Raw genomic sequence first — 19,381 nt, 5'->3', positions numbered from 1 at the left:
CCGACAAGAGGACTATTACGTACGCAGATAATCAAACAGCATGATCCAGTACAATTCTCAAAATCAAGCTGTAGCTTGGCAAGACCGTCAGATTTCACACATAAAGTCACTTTTTTAAAAAAACTACTCGCTTCTAGCATCAACGTATTCCTTCATGGCATGTGACGTGAAAATACCACAAAGCTCTAGTTGGTGCACAAATTCCTTCCCAAGTCAAACGACAAGCAACATCACCAAAGTGAATTTAACTTTTTCTTTCAAAACCAGGCTGTCCCTTGATAAGGTAAAGTCCCCATTGCAAGGGACTAAATCACACGCCCAAACTAACACAGGACCTAGAACTCAGCAGTTCATTTCAGCCACAAAAAGGAAAGTTGTGCTTCAAGCGAAGCTCAAGGATGACTGTCCAACATGGTTTTAAACTGCAAAGGTAAAGTAAAAAACTTCAAGCCCAGTGAGCTGAAATAAAACCAAACACCTGAAGCTGTCTGCCAACAAGAGCTGTTACTTACAGTATTTTACAAATACTTCTCTCAAATGACTTGCACTCTCAACAACATATCGGTGATGCTGGTTCACAACAGAGGCTAACAAGCTTTTGAGATAAAAAAAATTACAATATAATTGCAAATAGCAAGGTACTTGGAACCCGTTTATAAAAGCTAAGCCAAAGACAACCATAGAAGAGTCATAAATTGCCACAATCAAGAGGAAATTCAGCTCTTGGTTTAAATCCTGACAATACCAAAAGGTTGTCATGTTTAGTTAAGCTCACATAGGTAATTAAGTTCATGCTAGTTTACTTCTAGTAGCAACAAAAGCCCTCATTTCAACTAGAACCAACATCAGGTTAGATTGACATCAAAGACTGACAATACCTTGAAATTTCATGCGAAATCCTCAGCCCAGAAGCACAAAGCCCTAGATGTTTACTTCCCACCGGAATCAGTGGGAATTACATGCCTAGTATCTTGCATATCTGGAGCAAAGCAAAAATCAGATGTGGTCCCACAAAGCACCAGCATTAAAGACTAAGCGCTTAGACACCTGCAGTCAAAATAATTTTGTACTTTTTAAAATCCATTCCCCGTGTCATATATACTCTCACTCAAGCACATAAGGAATTCAAATCTTTATTTGATATCCATAAACGTTGCTATTCTATATTTCTATGCAGGAAGGCAGTTTTCCCCTAAAACATTATGCTTTTTAATAAACAACAAACTTTAATTCTATTGCGTGAAAGGGCTACAAATATACATTTGTTAATCAAGCAGACTACACAGATATTTTTGCTTTACAACTGGCACCTATGTTACTGGTACACTTAGCTGGCTCATTTATCATAGTGCTTTGCCCACATAGTTTAGATTATCACTTTCTGAAATATGGGCAATTGCAATTATTTTAAAAAAAAAAAAGAATACGTGCTGAGGCAGGTATTGCAAATCCGTTCTTTTTTCCAGTCAATACTCATGGAGCCCATCTTTATTCACGTGCAGATGTCATTGCATTCTACACCAGTCATCTAGTGGCATAAAGTAACTTTCAGAAGTCTAGTACAAGAGTTAGCAAACCAATTTTACTCCTGCTGTAACGAAGCCTGCAGCAAGGGGGCTGCCATCCTGTCGGTAGATGGTGCTGCGAGAGATTCTCAGGGAACTTTAACGAAGGACAATAGTTCAGAGTGAAAAGTCTGTTAACCCGGTACTATGAAAACAAGTACGCGTTTAATAGAAGAGATAAATGTCGACCCTTTCCTGGAAGGAATCACACAAAGACAAACCGATAAGAGGACGTGAAACTAAGCAATCGGAAATTCTGAACATTTTATATGAATGAAGCACATGCTTAACACAAACTATTTCTTCAAAACTACACAGTACATACGTTGATGGAAAAGTCCTATAGAAAAAATTGACCAACCATGTCAGCACGTCAAACTGCCTAGTACAAGATGGTGGATGCACACAAACTGCATAAGTGAGAATGAATATTTAAAAAACAGACCACATCCACGGATTAGTACTTCAAAAATTTCTCTGTCGAATGTTTGAAAACCAATAAATCCACTAGCAGGGTAGCAAAAAAGTCAATTAGGACCTTTACTTGCAATAAAATATTTACTCTAAGTACACAGAGATTTTAAAGCAGAGGAACACTTGCTTTGAACCTAGCAAAGCCTTAAAACCGTACGGAATGGATCCTAGGAAAAAAAATTAGACATGTAAAGGTCAATGAACACAATGATTTATTTAAAAAATAAAAAACGTAAAAACGATTTTTTTTCCTCCTTTACAGAAATGTTAATTTCAGTCATGGGATCCGAGTAGATTTTGTAGAAAAAAACGTAGTAGCCAGGTATCGAGTCCTTACAACAAAGGAAATTCCCCCATAACCCTCCCCAGTTTTTACTCCAGATCAGCAAGACACTTCCCACCCCGTACCCCCAAAAAAACAAATTAAAACAAGACATTTTTTCGTTGCTAGTATAAAAACGACCAAGGTCCAAGTAATAATAAAAAAATAGAGTCCATCAATGACTGTAACACAAAGTATGTGTATGTGGGGCCCAGTCCATCTTCAGAGAGAAAGAAGTGGCATAGGCAGCAGAGGCAACCCTCAGGGGGCATTTAGGAGCTGCTCCCACAGCAGGGAGGCATTTAAAAGGAGCTGCCCTTCAGCGAATGAGGGGAGAAACCATTTAGAAGCTGCCCCGTATCAAAGGGAGGGCTCTCCACGCCACCCCCAATGGGTATGGGCGCTCCGGCTCAGAAAGAGCCGCCCCCGTAGCCTCCCCCACCATAGCCTCCTCTGTACGGTCCACTGTTACTGCGGCCCCCCCAGTTGCCGCCCCCTCCTCCACCTCCTCCGCCGCTCTTCATGGGGCCGTAGGAGGACTGGTGCTGGCTGTAGCTGCCGAACCCGCCGTACCCGTTGCCGTAGTCGCCGCCTCCCCCTCCGCCTCCGTAGGAGCCGCTGCCATAGGAGCCGTAACCGCCGCCGCCGCCGCCTCCTCCGCCGTAGCCGCCGTAGCTATTGTAACCGCCGCCGCCTTTGGACAGGCCGTTGTGATCCCTGTTCCCAGATCCGCCGCCGCCCCGACCCCGTCCTCCTCCTCTGCCTCCCCGGGAGGGCCTGGAAGAGCCGCCGCCTCCCCCGCCCGACTGGATGTCCTCCTTGGGCACGGCCTTCTTGACCTCCACGCGGTGGCCCTGGATCGGGTGGAACTTGACCACGGCCGCCTTGTCGGCGGCGTCGTGGTTCTGGAAGTAGACGAAGCCGAAGCCGCGCTTCTTCCCGCTCTGTTTGTCGGCGATGATCTCGGCCTTCTCCACGGGGCCGAACTGGCTGAAGTGCTGCACCAGGTCCCCTTCACCCACGTCCCCTTTGAGGCCGCCCACAAAGAGCTTCTTCACCTTAGCGTGGGCCCCCGGTTTGGCCGAGTCCTCCCGGGACACGGCCCGCTTCAGCTCCACCGCGTTCCCGTCCACGGCGTGGGGGGAGGCGGCCATGGCGGCGTCGGCCTCCTCCACCGCCGAGTAGGTGACGAAGCCGAAGCAGCGGGAGCGCTTGGTCTGCGGGTTGAGCACCACCACGCAGTCGGTGAGGGTACCGTAGGCCGCGAAGTGCTCCCGCAGCCCGGCCTCCGTGGTCTGCACGTTCAGGCCGCCGATGAACAGCTTGCATAGTTGCGAGTTCTCCATGCCGCCGCCGGTGCCGGGGCTGCGCCTGGGCCTGGCGCCGAGACTCCTCCTCCTGTTGGGGGGCAGCTCCGAAGCTTTTTTTCCCCCCTTCTCCGTCTTTGCCGCTTCTTCCCCCTCGCTTGCTGCGAACACTGCGAACAGCGCGACCTCACGGCTGCGGCAGCCGCCGGCGATGGGTCCCTCGGCCGGGCCCGACGCCTTCGCTTCGCCTCACCTGACCAGCAGAAGAGACGGGGGCGTCCCGGCTGCCGCCGCTCCTCAGACGGGGGGTGGGGGGTGGGGGAAAACACAGGCACGCACAAAATGGCGGCTGCGACTTCTCAGGAGCTCGGCCGGCGACTGGTGCCCACACAAAGGGGACGCTGGGAGCCCCGCCCCCCCGCCCGTCGCCGCGCACGCCCCCCGCGCCGGCGCAGCCAATGAGAGCGCGCCGCCGGCGCCGCCCGCCACTCACCGTGAGGGGGCGGGGCCCCGGCCGCGATCGACGAGCGCGGCGGCTAATCGGAGGGCGCGACCTCCGCCGCGCGTCGGCAGGAGGCGCGGGGTGTTCGCCGGTGACGGACGCGGCGGGCAGCCAATAGAGGCGCGCTGTAACGGCCGGTGATAGGGGGCAGCCTCTGCGCGCGCCGAGAGAAGGGGCGGGGCCGGGACCGGCCCGGGCTGCGCCAATGCGTCAAGCCCGCGGACGTTAGCCAATGGGCGCCCTCCGGCGCGGCCGCGCGCGCTCTCCGCGGGCGGGGGCAGCGGGCGGGGGGCTGGCGGGCGGCTCGCGCGGGACCGTTTGAAACGCTTGACCGTTGGGCGGCGGCGGCGCGCGCCCCTCCTCACCTCAGCGGGGCCCGCCGCTGTCCCCGGCCTGAGGGGAGCGGCGCCGCTGCCCCATCAGGGGGGACGAACCCCCCTCAGGCCGGGGTCAGCCGCTGACCGACGGCCGGAACCGGCCCGTCCCGGATGGGCTTTCTTTCCCTTCTGGCTGCATCCCGTCCTCTCCCGCTGCCAGCCCCGGCCTCGCACCTTCGTTCCCTTCGGCTCGCCCGCCTTCCCCGGCTGTACGGCCACACGGACGGTATATTCCTGAGGGGCGGGGACTCCCCTCTGCGGGGGATTTCCCCGTTCCGTTTTGTCTGCTCCCTCTTAGCCTTAGTTGGATCTTCCCTCGTTTGTGTTCATTTTCCCCTTTCCAACATGCTCCCGCCTACCCACTCTGTTCTCTCAGGCAGCTTCTTTCTTGCTTTTCCTGCCACAGTTTCCTCCCCCGTTTCCCAGTCTGCTTTCCAACCCAATCACTGCCTCCTCACCCTTAAATCTCTAAAATCTCATTTAGCTCTAAAAAGGAGGTATTTTCTTAGACAAATCATTAGAGATATTCACGGGTATGCAAGTCCCATGACATGACTAATAGTGAGATGGATTTCCCTTTTTTTTTTTTTTTTTTTACTTTAATAGTACCTTAGACATTGTCAGCTTGAAGACTGAAGCACTATTTTCAACATAGTGATTTTTTCGTCAGAAACAGGATTTTTTATATTTTTTTGTCTTATACCTACTACGGTTTATGTTGGAAATTATCTAGGAACTAAGCACAATTTTTTTGGTGGAATTTTCTTTCCTTGAAGATGAAAAGGTCAGTTCATCACATCTCACTAGGCACATCAGCACCTCCACCGCATGGTTTCTGAAACTCAGGTTAACTTAGTCCTCCTCACAGATACTTCAAGGCAATTTCACAGCCTCTTCAGGTAGCATCTGCGTGGGGACTGCTGCGTTCCAGCCATCTGATCCTGCCTTCTCTCATGTGCCAGCCCTGATGCTTGTGCAAACACAGCAGTCTGCTTAAGAGAACTGAGACAGCCAAAAATAGTTTTATTGTGAGAAAGGTCTTCGGTTTTAGCTGCCTCAGCTTTCTGAAACAGTTTGTTGCATGATCCCAAGTGCTGCGGCTGGCAGGCTGCAGAACTGCAGTATCCCCCTGATTTAGATCAACTGCTGTGGAAACGCAGCCTTGGAGAGTCGCCCATCCGAGCGCAACATTGACTGCGCTGGGCGGTTAGTTAACTGATGGAGTCCAGAGGGGCTGAACGTTTCAGCACGAAGTAAACACTGATTCTTCTTACTCCTCTTCAGATGGCGTCAACTCCAGAGACTAACACTGCTAGTAAAATTACAGCCTCATTTCTGTCACCAGGCCAAGTTTTCATGCTTTAATCTCAAAGGCTGTGATTATCATTAACCAGTAGAATTAATACTTGCAATATAAATAGTCTGATTTTTCTTAAACTGGATTTTTTTTTCTGTTCTAGCCAAGTCTATTAAGAGTAACTTATTAATATGACAGGAATATTAAATGTCCACGTTTGACATCCTCTTACAGGGAAAGATGTCAGGTGTTTAGATCCATTTATCTCAACGCATGAACAGACACAATCATTTCAATCATGTTATCTAGTTTTAGAAAAGAGATTATGCTCATAATGTCACTGAAATATTTGTGGGTTTAAAATAAGCAAACATATCCTACTCTATTTCTCTATTTAAAAAAAAAAAACAACAACTTCTTCCCAGAGGTTGTGTGCAAGCTCCACACAATTACAGGAAATACAAAAATACATTTTGCCTACCACTTATTGTAAAAACTGTGTGGCCCTTCCCAAGATAAATTAATATCTGTTTCATGCAGAAAATAACCCACGAGAGTTTTATAGACCCTTAATAATTTACAGCAAAAAGGAAGAAAAATTAAGAGGCGCTAATTATGGCCTCAACAGATACCAAAGAAAACAGAGCACTTGTTTACTGCTCCCTTTCTCTCCCTGAAAGCAAGACAGACAAGTAGGCCAAGGAAGAGATCAAAGAAAGAAGTCACTACTTCTTTCAGCAGGAGGAGATGAGGGTCTTTAAGATGTGAGCAAATCAGCAGGCAAAATCAGCCGCTGACACAACTCAAGTATAGCCCAACTGCTTCCTCTTCATTTGCACTTCTGACTGGTTGATTAATGAAAGGAAAACACCTTTAAAATATATATACCCATCTCTTGCAGATAGAAATGTCTCCTCTGATACTACAGAAAGGACACACTTCACTTGACCCGGTGTCCTCCTGTCCAATGTCCTTTCCCAGCTGCCGTGTAGATGACCTTGAGTAGTTCACGTATTCGCTCTAAATCACGTTTTCAGAGTTCAGTCCCCACATTGAAAGGGCCAGGCACACTGCAAACGTACACGTGCCCTGACGTACCAGCAGGCTCCGGTGATGCAGGGTTTCCTAGACAGCTAAACGTTCATTCCTCCTGCGTAGCCCACAGACCTCGCAGGTCACCTGAGACGCCGTGGAGACTCCGACCAGACCTCTCCAATTCCTGTCAGATTCACGCCTGGCGAAGCATCCAGTCACCCGATCAGTGCACCAGGTCACTTGTTATGAACATTCCCACGAGTTCCTTAAATGTGCCTTTTCCTCTGGCTGCATGAGCCGCTGCAGACATGAGAGACACAGGTACCGCAGCGGTGCACGCACAGAGCCAAAGCACGAGTCTCACCGTGCACATGAGATGTGACAGGTCTGCTAAAACAGTCAACACTCCAACAGCTACAGCAGTCTCCCCACCATATTTTTAAACGGCTTTTAACTATATGCAAGTAAATGCATAATATTGTCCTATATATTTAAAAGGCAAACACCATTAAAAAGAAATACATACTTTTCCCCTCCTGACAGAGCAGTCGCAGCATTAAATTGCTTCAATTCAGAGAACAACCTACAGAATAAAAATTCATTGTATAAGCAGTTTAAGTTTCTAACACAGGTATAAGCTCCACTTGTATCATCACCTAAAGAAAATGCATGTCTCAAACCAGAGGCGCTGGCCAAATAACGCACTGTATTAAATGTCCTCATGGGATATTTTAGTTAGAAGGATTATATATTATTATATATATTATTATACTTTCTATACATTACTATATTATTCTATATATAATAGCATATATTATTATATTATATATAATAATGTATTATATTGATATTACATTACATTATATTATACATTAGAAGGAAGGAAAACCGTATTATTTTCATGCACAAAACATTCCAGTTATTCCAGTAGAAAGTATACTACCTAGAGTCCACAGGAGGGCATCACTGCTTAAGAGATCGTGAAACAGGAATTTCAACAGTCCTTTTCCAGCACTAGGCTTCCTATGTTACCATATATTCTAAGTAGAAGCTGATACAAAATAAATTATTAAGAAATCTTTATAGCAATTTTTGTCACTAAAGAAATATACTTCTGTCATGCTGTTTAATGGGTCCAAACTTCTAAGACAGAAAAGGAATGATGAAGTTTTGGAAAAGAGCATCAGGGGCAACAGAAAGACATTAGGAAGTCAAAAGTAGCTCTTATAAATATTTTGATTATGTAAACCCTCGTATAAACACAGAGTCGTATCCTTTTAATTTGTTTCAACCTCTTCAATCTCGTTTATATCACTGTGGTTGGCTTCCATAGTCAATAGGTGTTGATTCATTTTTTAAAAACAATTTGAGTGTATCAACTGTATTTTTTTTTTATGAGTGCAATCCTCTAGCTTTCAGTCTGGTTTTATCTTTCCACATTCTGAAAGCATTCTGAAAGCAAAAGGATTCCTTCATACAGCTTGTTCACTGAATTAGTTCTGCATTGACATTACGCTCCTTGAAGACTGTAGTAACATCATCCTGCCTACAGACAGATTTCATCCTGATTTTCTAAATGTGCAGAGGTGGAAACAGTTGGGAATAAAGGGGATTCAACCGTAATTTCCCAGATCACTCGGAGAACCACACACATTCACGTGAGGAATTTTAATCTAATCAAAGAGATATTATTAGACTTTTAGAAGCCCCACTCCTACTCAAATCAACACCCCAGGCAGAGAGTAATGTTGCAGTTCACAGGAAGACACCACAAACCTCCCCATCCTGGCCCCTTGCTTTAGCTATGAGTGTTAAGAATTTCTTAAAAGAGATACAACTGTCCTTGAGAGAGCTCTGGCTTTTTTGGCAAAAGATATATCTTTTGCCCTGTTCTGCTGTTTGTACTTCAACCTGCATAAACATCAAATCTGTGATCTTACTTTTGAAACTATCATGAATTAGCGCTGGTTGGGAGAGGGCTTTCATTGAAAAAGATTGATTAAAATGCACTGAGAGGAAACTAGATAGTCTTTTGCCTACCTGAAGTTTGAACATGACACTCTTCATGATAAAAATTCCTACCCTGTGCAAATTCAGATGGGGAATAAAACACTACCCCTCTCTTTTATTTGCCTAATGCAAAATAAGATATTCTTCAGATAAAAAGGTAACAACAGAATAACCCACGGGAACTATTTCTTCAGTAAGTAGTATCAAAAGTTCATCCTACTGAACAAAATCCTCCCTGAGCCCTTTGTAAGGGGAGTGCGCTGAAAGTGAGAAACACACCTTTGTGAGGGGTGAGGTGGGAAGTCATCAGAGAATTGAATTTGCATCCTTTTCTTTGGACTTGCATTACCATTTTTCCTTAAATCCTGCCCTCCCTCCTCTTCCCTCTGAAGCTCGGTTTCTCTCTTCCTCTTTCATCTTTTCACTCTTCTGTCATAATTGATGATTTCCTTTCTTCTCTTTCCTAAAAGTTTATAGAAGAGCTGGTCATAATTTGGAGCGATGGGATGAAAGTAAGACAGCAAAATACAGTCTGAAAAGTCAAGGTTCTTGCCAAGGATCAAAGATTCTAGCACTGCTGCGACAGATGTAAAAGGGCAGATCTTTATCTGAGTCCGAGACAGACTAGGATCATAAGTTTTGCCAAAGGAAAACCTGGAGCCAGCAGCAATCTCAGTCATGCTCTGATCTTTTTCATCTGCAAATCTTTCTTTATGTATTTTCCCATTAAAATTAAAGTCTACTAGCTTTTTTCCCCATTAGCTCTTCCTAGGCCCCATCTATTTCTTCCACGGAACCTCTGTAGGGTGTTTTTTTGTGGTGCTTTTGCATGACTCACATTTAGCTTTGCTTGAAAACAGCAGGAGGAGTTATGCTATGAAGTTCAATATGTACCTGCCTGAAATTAGCTGTATGTTATATATACATATATATTAGGTGTATAAAAGTGAGGCTTTTCTAGACACAAAATAGGGATTGATAATTAATATTTTGAATTGAGAAAAATCAAAACTCTTATTACAGTTTGAAACGTGCAGGAAAATCGAAACAGTCTGAGATTAACAGGAAAAAACCCTTTTGATTATGTAAGTATTTCTTAATTAACAATTAGGACAGTGAAAGATATCATGGCATGAGAACAGCAGGGTTTGATGCTGACAGTGTTGTTATAAAAAGACTGCAGAATGGAAGAAAAAAATAGAGATACAAATGATTATATTGCCCCAAAATCTGTGAGCTATTGAAATAATTCTTTTTTTGGCAGAGATTACTCTTGGAAAGGATCAGCTGGAGAAGTTCTAGAAAGCTACAAAGGATTGAATCAGGATTTGGAAAGTGGAAACTATTATAAAACATGAATTAATGCAGTGACACTCCTATTACAATTGCTCACATATCTTATCTCTTTTTCAGGAAGAAAAGTAACTTGGCTGACCCAAAAAATAAAGATGCTAACCTTCCAGCCAGAGAGTATATCAATCTCCATCTCAATTGTGTGCCAACTGAATAAGGTCCAGAAATTAGCCGAAAGTTCACGGCATGACATAATTTTAAAAAATGAATATGCTATTATAAGTAACTCATTTAAAGTTAAGGCAGATTTTAAAACAGTTGACTTTTCATTCTAGGCATGACCTAATTGAGAGGTACGGACCAGAATGAAGCGTCAAGGATATTGCAAAGCTATTCTCTAGAGCTACGCAATACAATGGAGTGGAACCTAAACTCCAGATATTAAACTGAGTGATTTTTGTGATAGTTTTTTCCAATTAGGAAAAAAATTCTGAATTGTGGGGCAGTGCTCCAACTTGCACATATTCATCAATCCTTCTTTAGCTGCATAATCTTTGGAGAAAAATTTACAGCGCATCTGATTTTCAGATGTTGCTAGTTTGGTCAAATTATAACCTATTTGCTGAAGATACCTTATTAGGTTGTTGATCTCTCCATGAAACGGGAAAACGTACAGGGATTGTGGTCTTCCTCCATCATAGCATATTATCTTACTTTCCTGACATTACCCGGCACATCTGACACTAACCTAAGAGATTTCCAATTATACTTGCTTATTTCTCTGTGCCTCTTTGAAGTGCTATAAAGAATAATACTTACAAGTATCAGGAAGAAATATTCCAGATCCTTCAGGGATATTACAGCTCACTGACCCAGCTCTTGGCTAAACTGCTATTAAAGAACTCTTTCACCTAGGAAGCTGAGAAATCCTATGTGTACGTCTCTACTAAATCTGGCTTTCTGAAGAAGGGGGCTGGCACCAGGTAGGAGCAAGGGCTGCTGCGCAGCTACATGGGAGAAGGAACTCGGCAAAAAAGCAAAAGCAAAAGCTTAGAGCGGTCAGCCATCAGCAAAGATTCCTGCCTTCCTGGGCAAGGAATCATGTAAACACCAAAGCAAAAGGTGAGCTCAAAGGATTTATATGCTAGAGAATTTTTCACCAACAGGTTGTTGCCAACGCAACAGACGATATTACAAACTTAAAGTTTGAAAAAGTGTTTATTATGGCACCTAATCACTTAGCCTGGTTTTCCACACTGCCCATGGTCTGTATGCCGTAGCCTGGGAGCCAGAGTAATAGCATGCCCTGTAATCAAGACGAGACTGCACTTCATAGACGTGGAGCTCGTTTAGCTGAGCTGGCTGGTTCAGATGATCGCGCCCTGAGCTCTGGTGCTTGTAAGGGTTAATTGCTGCCTGGGTTCAAACTAGCTTGGGAACGTTTCCGCAAGCTGAGGTCATGCCTCTAGCTGCTGGATAACCAGATGTTTGGAAAAGATGTTCCAATTGATTTCAATATGGGTATCATGCCTGGAAAGCTTTTAGGACCAGGCTTTTATTGGAATGATTGTGATGAGGTGATAATCAGTATAATGATTGGCATTCAGTATAGCAAGAATCGGCACACTAATTGTTTTGAGGTTTCTTGTGCCTTTGTTTGTTTTGCAAACTGAGACAGAAATTGCTACTAAAATTATTTAAAAATCATATCAAAACACGTACCACTTGCTACAACATAGAGTCATCTCTGAACTGCTGAAATCCCACAAAGGCAGAGTTACTAAATTTACACTTGCCATTGGCAAGCTAATGCAGTCTTATCTGCAATATATTTTAACTTTTTGTTATCAGGTTACATATAAAGTTTGCTTCTCACTACAGCTGCTGTCCTGCCTTCCAGTTAGTTATCAAAGTCTACTGATAAAGGCTATTTTCCCATCACTTAATATTAAGCAATTTAGAAATAACGTGATCATTAATAGAAAGTAAATACAATTCTGCTATCCATTAACCTTTTTTGCAAACAGATGCTATAGCATTTGGCTGAAAACAATATACCTTGATCCCTTCATACACAGCATAAAATCCACTTACTATATGTACCTTTGACGTCAGGCATAAATAGGCTGGGAACAGCTACACCCACGAGCCTCTGATGTCGGATGTGATCTAACTCACAACAGGTTACAACAAAATGAAATCCACGGAAGGCAGCAGATTGATAGGACTGTAAAACTAAGGGGCTCACACGTTAAACACTCCAGTTTTTCCACGGATGGAGGACTGCATACAGAGTTATATTAGAAACAGAAGCCTATGTAAATAAGAAACCTGACCTTTGTTTGAAATTTATGAATAGAATCAGAACACCTTTTAATTTTACCAACTTATTTCCTTTATAAACAGATAATGCATTTTTATGGCTTCTTCTGATGCATATCTAGCACATTTCATTTTTAGGTCTTGATTGACTTCCGGGGCTACACTACAACCAGAAGCAGAAATTCTGAAGTACTTTGGAAAAGCTTTGTTTTTATAGTATTTTTTATATTTTTATATAAAAATTTATATTTTTATAATGAAAACCAGCAAGTGCTAGAAATATTTTAGAAAAGTATATTCACATTGCTCAATGGTAGCATTTTGGTTAAAATTTCAGAATTCACATGGAACTCTTGGAATAAAAAGCAATGGACTAAAGTAAAGTAAAGGAAATTTTAGGTGGAGGCATTAAGGAAATCTTCCTAACATTAAATTAGGCACTTGAATACATAGTCTAGGATTACCATGGATGTTTAAAAAACAGGTTGGACAAACACATAGCGAATAGATACAAACATACTAGAAGCAGGAGGTTTGTCTGGCTGATCTCAGAGGCTCCCTCCACCTACAAATACAACAGTATGACAACTAACAATATTTCCAGATAATTAGTTCTAATCTACACTCTAGGTACAGCATCAATCTTGCTCATCCCCAAAATCCTACTGCTTTTCAAAGTCATTCTCTCCAAAAAACCAGACACAGTAAGACAGACGCCAGTATTCTCTCAGATGTTTTGTCTGCAAGTTTCTACTTCTTTAATTTAACCAGGAATCATAATTAGTTTCCCAAGTCTGCTCCCATGCAAACACATTCTAAATCTGGACTATTTTCTTGCCTTTGCTTTTTCTAGTAGTGGAGAGCCACAGGAGGGTTCAGCATAAGAGACTGGGATACTGGGGGTTAAGGGGACCCAGGTACGGATTCAAGAGTTTAAAAAGCAATGTACCAAAGAGCACACCCTAAGAAAGACCAGCTCCTGCCCTGTCCCATAAACACCCACTCTAAATATTTAATAGGGAAACACTGAATGCTAATTTTTATAAACAAGCGACTATAAAAGGTATGGGCTTTTACTGGAAAAACAGTAATAGTAATAATAATAATAAAGCCCCTTTTCAGGACATGCCAGTGTAATGTGCCATGCTTTGCTTTTCAGGAATATTTTTATATCGCTGGAGTAAACGCTAAAATAGCAATTTGTAATGAAAATAAATGATCTTAATTGCAATAGAGCAAATGATACATTTAACAGGGTGTGCATGCTCTTTCTAAGTAGCTTACTGTATTTTCATATCTCCCTCAGTTAAAAAAGCAATAAGCCATCTGCAGATGTTTATGTATGAAATCCAACACAGGGAAAACATTTGCACTGCAGAACAGATAAGATAATTGAAAATGAAATTGCGAGATAAGGTGTCTGACAGGGCGGAGGGAGGCTGCACAGTGGAAGAAAATCCATCCCCATGACTACTGGTCCTTTCTCCTCCCTGCTCATTGCTGTTCGTCTCTTCTTGGATTCCAGAGCTTGTTTTATTCCGCAGCAGCCTTTCTACAGACTGGCGGATTCAGTCACAGTTGGAAATTGTGGAACTGTGGTTTGTTTCAGAAAGAGAAGAAAGGAGATTTTAAGTATCGCTTTAGCAGCAGATGGCTTTGCTTTGGATTCTTTTATACACAAAGGAGATGTGTTTGCTGGCTTTGTAATTAACTCCAAAAGGAAAAAGGAAAACTGTTAAAGGCAGTGTGGATATGACTTGAATTTTTCATGAGGTAAGAAGTCAGAAAATAGATAAAACTGTGGCAAAAGTTACTGAAATAGATCTTTTAAAGGATTATTGTAGTCTGTACATCCTATATTTAAAATTGAATGGAAAGTTTCCTCCAGATTTTATCTGTGCAATACTTTGGAACTCAATGAACAGACAATGTGTGCAACCAAAACATTTACTGGTCACTTTGAAGGGATGAGACTATGCATCTTTAACATAGGTAAGAAAATACTTAGCAAAGAAAGCTTTTTTAGAACTGATTTTCTTTTAGACTATGCTTTTAACTTTCTTCTGTTTATGCGCATTTCAGTAATGTTTCTGCATCTAGAGGAATGAAACAACTAGGCTAAGTGGATTATCATTTCTTACAGAGTTAAACTCTCACTATGGTAGAGAATCTTTTTCAAAATGCACGGATTAGGGATTGAAGTAATTAGTTCTCTTATTAAACACTTCAATCCAATTCTGACATCAGCTGTAATTGTGGTTCAAGGATGCTGATTCTCTTAATATTTATCAGCTTAAAAAAATGCCTGTATGTATTGCAATAGTTCAACGTGCTGCAGTAAGTACCAGTGTCACTTATTTTTCTAATGCTGTAAATACTCCAGATGTTGAAAGAAGACAGATGTAATTGTTTTATTGCCAAGGAAATGTTTAAATTGCCTTGCAGAATGACATGGACTAAAGACTAAACTTTTTAACTTACAGTACAAACCAAACACTGAAAACAAATTAATCTTTTTCATAAAAAAAGGACAATGTAGATGATCAGTGTGCCTAAAGCTAATGTAGTGAGTACAGGTCAGTACAGGGACTTTTCCTTAATGGTAGAAAGGGCCAAGGAAGCCCTGCTACCCACACTGAATTCTTTGGAGAGGACATTCAGCACTCGCTATCAAACCGTGCTGTGCAACCATGGATAAATAAGGGAGCATAGCAAATAGCGCATAAAATATTACAAACCTGGCTCAGCCTCATGTCCTCTGAGTCCCCACAGTTTCTCCTGCTAAGATAAAACGCAGGGAAGAGCAGAGCTTGTCTTTGAAGGCATCTTGCTTCCAAGCCAGGTCCCCTGCTAACACCTGATCTTTTCTCAAAGGGCAGGACTCAGATCTGTGCGAGTCAGGTGAATACCAGAGGCAGCGCAAAGAGGAAGATCACCCTTGGGGTAAAGCAGCCAGACTTTAGACCCTTACACATCTACGGTGGCAGTGAAGCTCATCAGGACAGCATTACCACTGCCTGGCCTCTTGCCCTTCCAGCATGCACCCTTCTGTGTGGTAAACCCAGCCAGGCCATTAGTGCTGCTCCAGGGAAAAGCAGTTTACAGTGAATTCCAGGAAATGTGTTGTCTGAAGGTGCTGTTGCCCAGCCACATCATTGATTCCTGCAGGGTCTGACTGTGCTAGCTTCAGAATCCCTTCCATTTCTCCTGGACATATTAGGAGAAGAGTTTTTGCCAGCTGGTGCACACACAGTAGGGTACGTAGCTCTTGTTCCTGACCTGCTGGACTAGGGACACCTGCGAGGGACTATCGAGTCTACCTGAGCCACTGGATTTCAAAAGCTTTTGCTTTTGCAGTGTGGTTGTGCAAGTTTCTATGCCATTCCCTCAACACAGCTGTAACCAAGCCAGCTAGTTATTTAGGGAGACTACAGGGCTTAATGTTAGCCCCTCACCACAAATTAAGCCATATTTGGAATATCAGGACCACGCACAGTCACATAAATCTACAGCCACTTCTCACTCCAACATTGACTACACTAGTTGAAAAGTCTACTTTAATCATAATGAGAGTGGTTATAGATCCTCCAAAGGTGGTTGGGTTTTGGTTTTTTCAGAATCTTAATTTTAAGCACCCAAACTAATGTCATGCCAAAATATCAGGATAAAGTAGTTGAGGATATAACTCTAGCTGGAATATTCTTTGCGGGCCGGGGGGCAAACAGTTACAGAATCACAGTTGCCAGTTTAACTCCGGATTTGGCGCTTAATCTCATGCAAGCAACCAAACACTTTTTATTCCTTCATGACTAAATAATGGCAATAATTTCTGTAAGAAGGTTGACAAATCTACACATAAACAAATTATTTCTAGTAATAATATAACATCCACCTATCTCTTCTTTCTGTGCATCCTCTTTAATTTTCCACTGCTGCTTCATCCTCCTTTTTCCACAGGCTCTCAACACTATGGTATTTATTACTTAGGGGTGAAGAATGACCTCCTTCCAACTAGTTTCCCAATAATTCCTACTTCAAATAGGAATTAAGGTGAGTTGAGTTAGAGCTGAGTTTTGAAAGGTGTACATGTAGAACATATTTATCCATCTTTCAAAGTAACTCTTACATCCTTCTTTTTTCCTTTCCCAGGTTGGAAACAGCCTCTTTCTGGCCACAAAGCTGCCGAGCCTTTGATTTAAGATTAACTTTAACTCAATGATAAATTCAAACCCATCAAGATATTCTGCTGAACTTAATTCTTCCCATTAATATTTGTTTTATAACAACAGAATTGTACTAATATCAGATTTTTGCTTGACAACTGTTTAAGTTAGAACTGAAAGACGAATCAATTCTGTGTCTCTTGAGTACATATTGTATTTAACCACAGAACATTTTGGGGATATCATTTGTCAAACTTGTACAACAGCAAACGGTGTGTAGGGAAATGGGACAACCTTTGGCAACTACCGATATGGGAATAATTGTATGTAGAACTAAGATGTGATCTTCGTTTGGTTTACATTTTTCTCAGATTAGATTCATAGAACCATAGAACACCAGGTGGGAAGGGACCTCAAGGATCTTCTGGTCCAACCTTTCTTGGTGAAAGACTGAGGAAAAGGGACATGCTATCTCTAACACACAAGCAGAACAGGAAGCTCCTTTAAAGCTGTCATTCCTAGAGGTATTGACTATCACTTAAGCTCAAGCACACATCATTTTGATTAAGCCAGAGGGATTTGTGTATTAGCTCACATTGCTTTATTGTTCTAGAGAAAATACAATTGTGATGGCTAAGTTGGCAATGTGATGGCAGGACCCAATTCTTCATTTTTCTGATAATAAAAAAGCAACAGATTATCCTCATTGGAATTCCTTAAACCTTGCTAAATCTTCAGCTGGGACAGACCTTAAAATACTTTATTTTGAAAAGCAAAGTTTATCCACAGTTGGTAAAGGAGGACTTGTACAAAAATGTTCATGTAAGTTTCAACAGAGCCATCACTGCTATTTCTTATACATCACCATCAGTTACAATTCTGTAACACTGTCAGTACAGAACCTCAGAAAAGGAGCATCAACCTCCATCATTTATATATCTACACCACCACTAACATTCAACCACCAGCTCTTCCTGTCAGGATTTCTTGGTGCTATAATTAATATCGGATTTGCTCAAAACTTCAAGGACACCAACTATAAAGACAGATTCATAGCAATCATTGCCTTGGAAACCTCCACACAAAATATCTTCTAAGTAATACTAGATTTGGTCCATAGGTTGGCGGATGCTTCACGATGGATACAGCCATTCAGCATCCCAGTGAGATTCTGGCTAACCAAACCGTCTCTAACACTAGCTATTCTCAGTTTTTGAACTTTGATACATGCCAACCTTCCTTCCTTGCAGAATTCTTGCTTATTACAGCCTACACGTTAGTTACAATAGTGGGGCTTTTTGGAAATCTTTGCCTGATTATTATAATAAAGAGACGGAAAGAAGCTCAAAATGTTACCAACATTTTGATTGCCAACCTCTCTTTATCAGATGTCTTGATCTGTATCATGTGTATTCCTGTCACAGTTGCTTATACCTTAATGGACTACTGGATATTTGGGGAAGCTATGTGTAAAGTAAGTTCTTTCATACAAAGTATATCTGTCACAGTCTCCATTTTCTCACTCGTACTGATTGCTGTTGAGAGATACCAGTTGATTGTGAACCCGCGTGGCTGGAAGCCTAGTATTTCACATGCTTACTGGGGGATTCTTTTCATCTGGGGGTTTTCCCTCATAATATCCATTCCTTTTTTAATATTCCACCAATTAACTGACGAACCCTTCAATCATCTGTCTTTCCATAGTGATTTCTACAAGAACAAGGTTGCTTGCATCGAAGCATGGCCCTCCGTTACAGAACGGCTGATTTTTACCACTAGCCTGCTGGTGTTCCAGTACTGCTTCCCACTGGGGTTTATTTTTATCTGCTATCTCAGGATATTTGTATGTCTTCGAAGGAGACATGGTAAAATAGAGAGGATGAGAGAGAATGAGAGCAGACTGAGTGAAAACAAAAGGATTAATATGATGTTGATATCAATTGTTGTGACTTTTGCAGCTTGCTGGTTGCCTCTCAATATATTTAATGTTGTTTTTGACTGGAACTATGAGGCACTAATGAGCTGTAATCATAACCTGGCATTTACAATATGCCACCTTGTGGCCATGATCTCAACGTGTATCAATCCCATCTTTTATGGCTTTCTCAACAAGAATTTTCAGAAGGATTTGATAGTGTTAGTTCACCACTGCAAATGCTCAGCATCACAAGAGGAATATGAAAATATTGCCCTTTCAAATCTGCAAACTGATGCATCTAAGGGATCTCTCAAATTAAAAAATCCCCCTGTGGATATCTAAAATAATCCAACAGCAGTTTCCAAAATTTTGTATTTTGTTGTAGATGACCTCCTTTTGTAGGTCGTGATTTGTTACCACTGAGTTTCGAGGAAGTCTTTGAAATTTAGTTCAGCAAAACCAGGATTATGCTCCCATAGGCATACTCTTAACAGATACTTTATGACGGTACTAATGCTAATAAACCACTTCCAGGAGTCCCAAAGATTATTATTATAATCAATAATAATGAATTATAAACAGTATTAACATCTCACTTTCTTAATCCACAATTTCCAAGTCACTGGCATGCTACCTTAGCACCAACAAAAATACTTCCATCTCAGCCACTGATGTGGTTGTCCTTCTTAAACACCTGGCTTCACCCAAGTAAGCCATGAATCCGATGGCATTCCTAACTTCAGCAGCCTTCTCACAGACCGCTCTTTGGCCTTTTCATTTTCCAGCCCTACGTTCT

The 19,381-nt window shown here is 42.3% G+C and overlaps 3 protein-coding genes across 19 annotated transcripts in view; 1 reads left to right on the top strand and 2 right to left on the bottom strand.

Moving 5' to 3' along the window:
- The window catches only part of KLHL3 (kelch like family member 3), a 118,936-nt gene that overhangs the window by 61,346 nt on the left and 38,209 nt on the right, over positions 1–19,381 (bottom strand). The window lies entirely within an intron of this gene.
- HNRNPA0 (heterogeneous nuclear ribonucleoprotein A0) lies at positions 1,813–4,056 on the bottom strand. The gene has a single exon (XM_054216986.1). It carries the CDS (start codon positions 3,705–3,707, stop codon positions 2,772–2,774), a length of 936 nt encoding a protein of 311 aa, XP_054072961.1. The 5' UTR covers positions 3,708–4,056; the 3' UTR covers positions 1,813–2,771.
- LOC128915959 (neuropeptide Y receptor type 6-like) lies at positions 17,806–18,927 on the top strand. The gene has a single exon (XM_054216985.1). The coding sequence runs from the start codon at positions 17,806–17,808 to the stop codon at positions 18,925–18,927; it is 1,122 nt and encodes a 373-aa protein (XP_054072960.1).

This window comes from Rissa tridactyla, chromosome 11 (genome assembly GCF_028500815.1).
Source record: "Rissa tridactyla isolate bRisTri1 chromosome 11, bRisTri1.patW.cur.20221130, whole genome shotgun sequence".
Taxonomy (NCBI): domain Eukaryota; kingdom Metazoa; phylum Chordata; class Aves; order Charadriiformes; family Laridae; genus Rissa; species Rissa tridactyla.
This window is presented reverse-complemented; position numbering and strand designations above follow the sequence as displayed.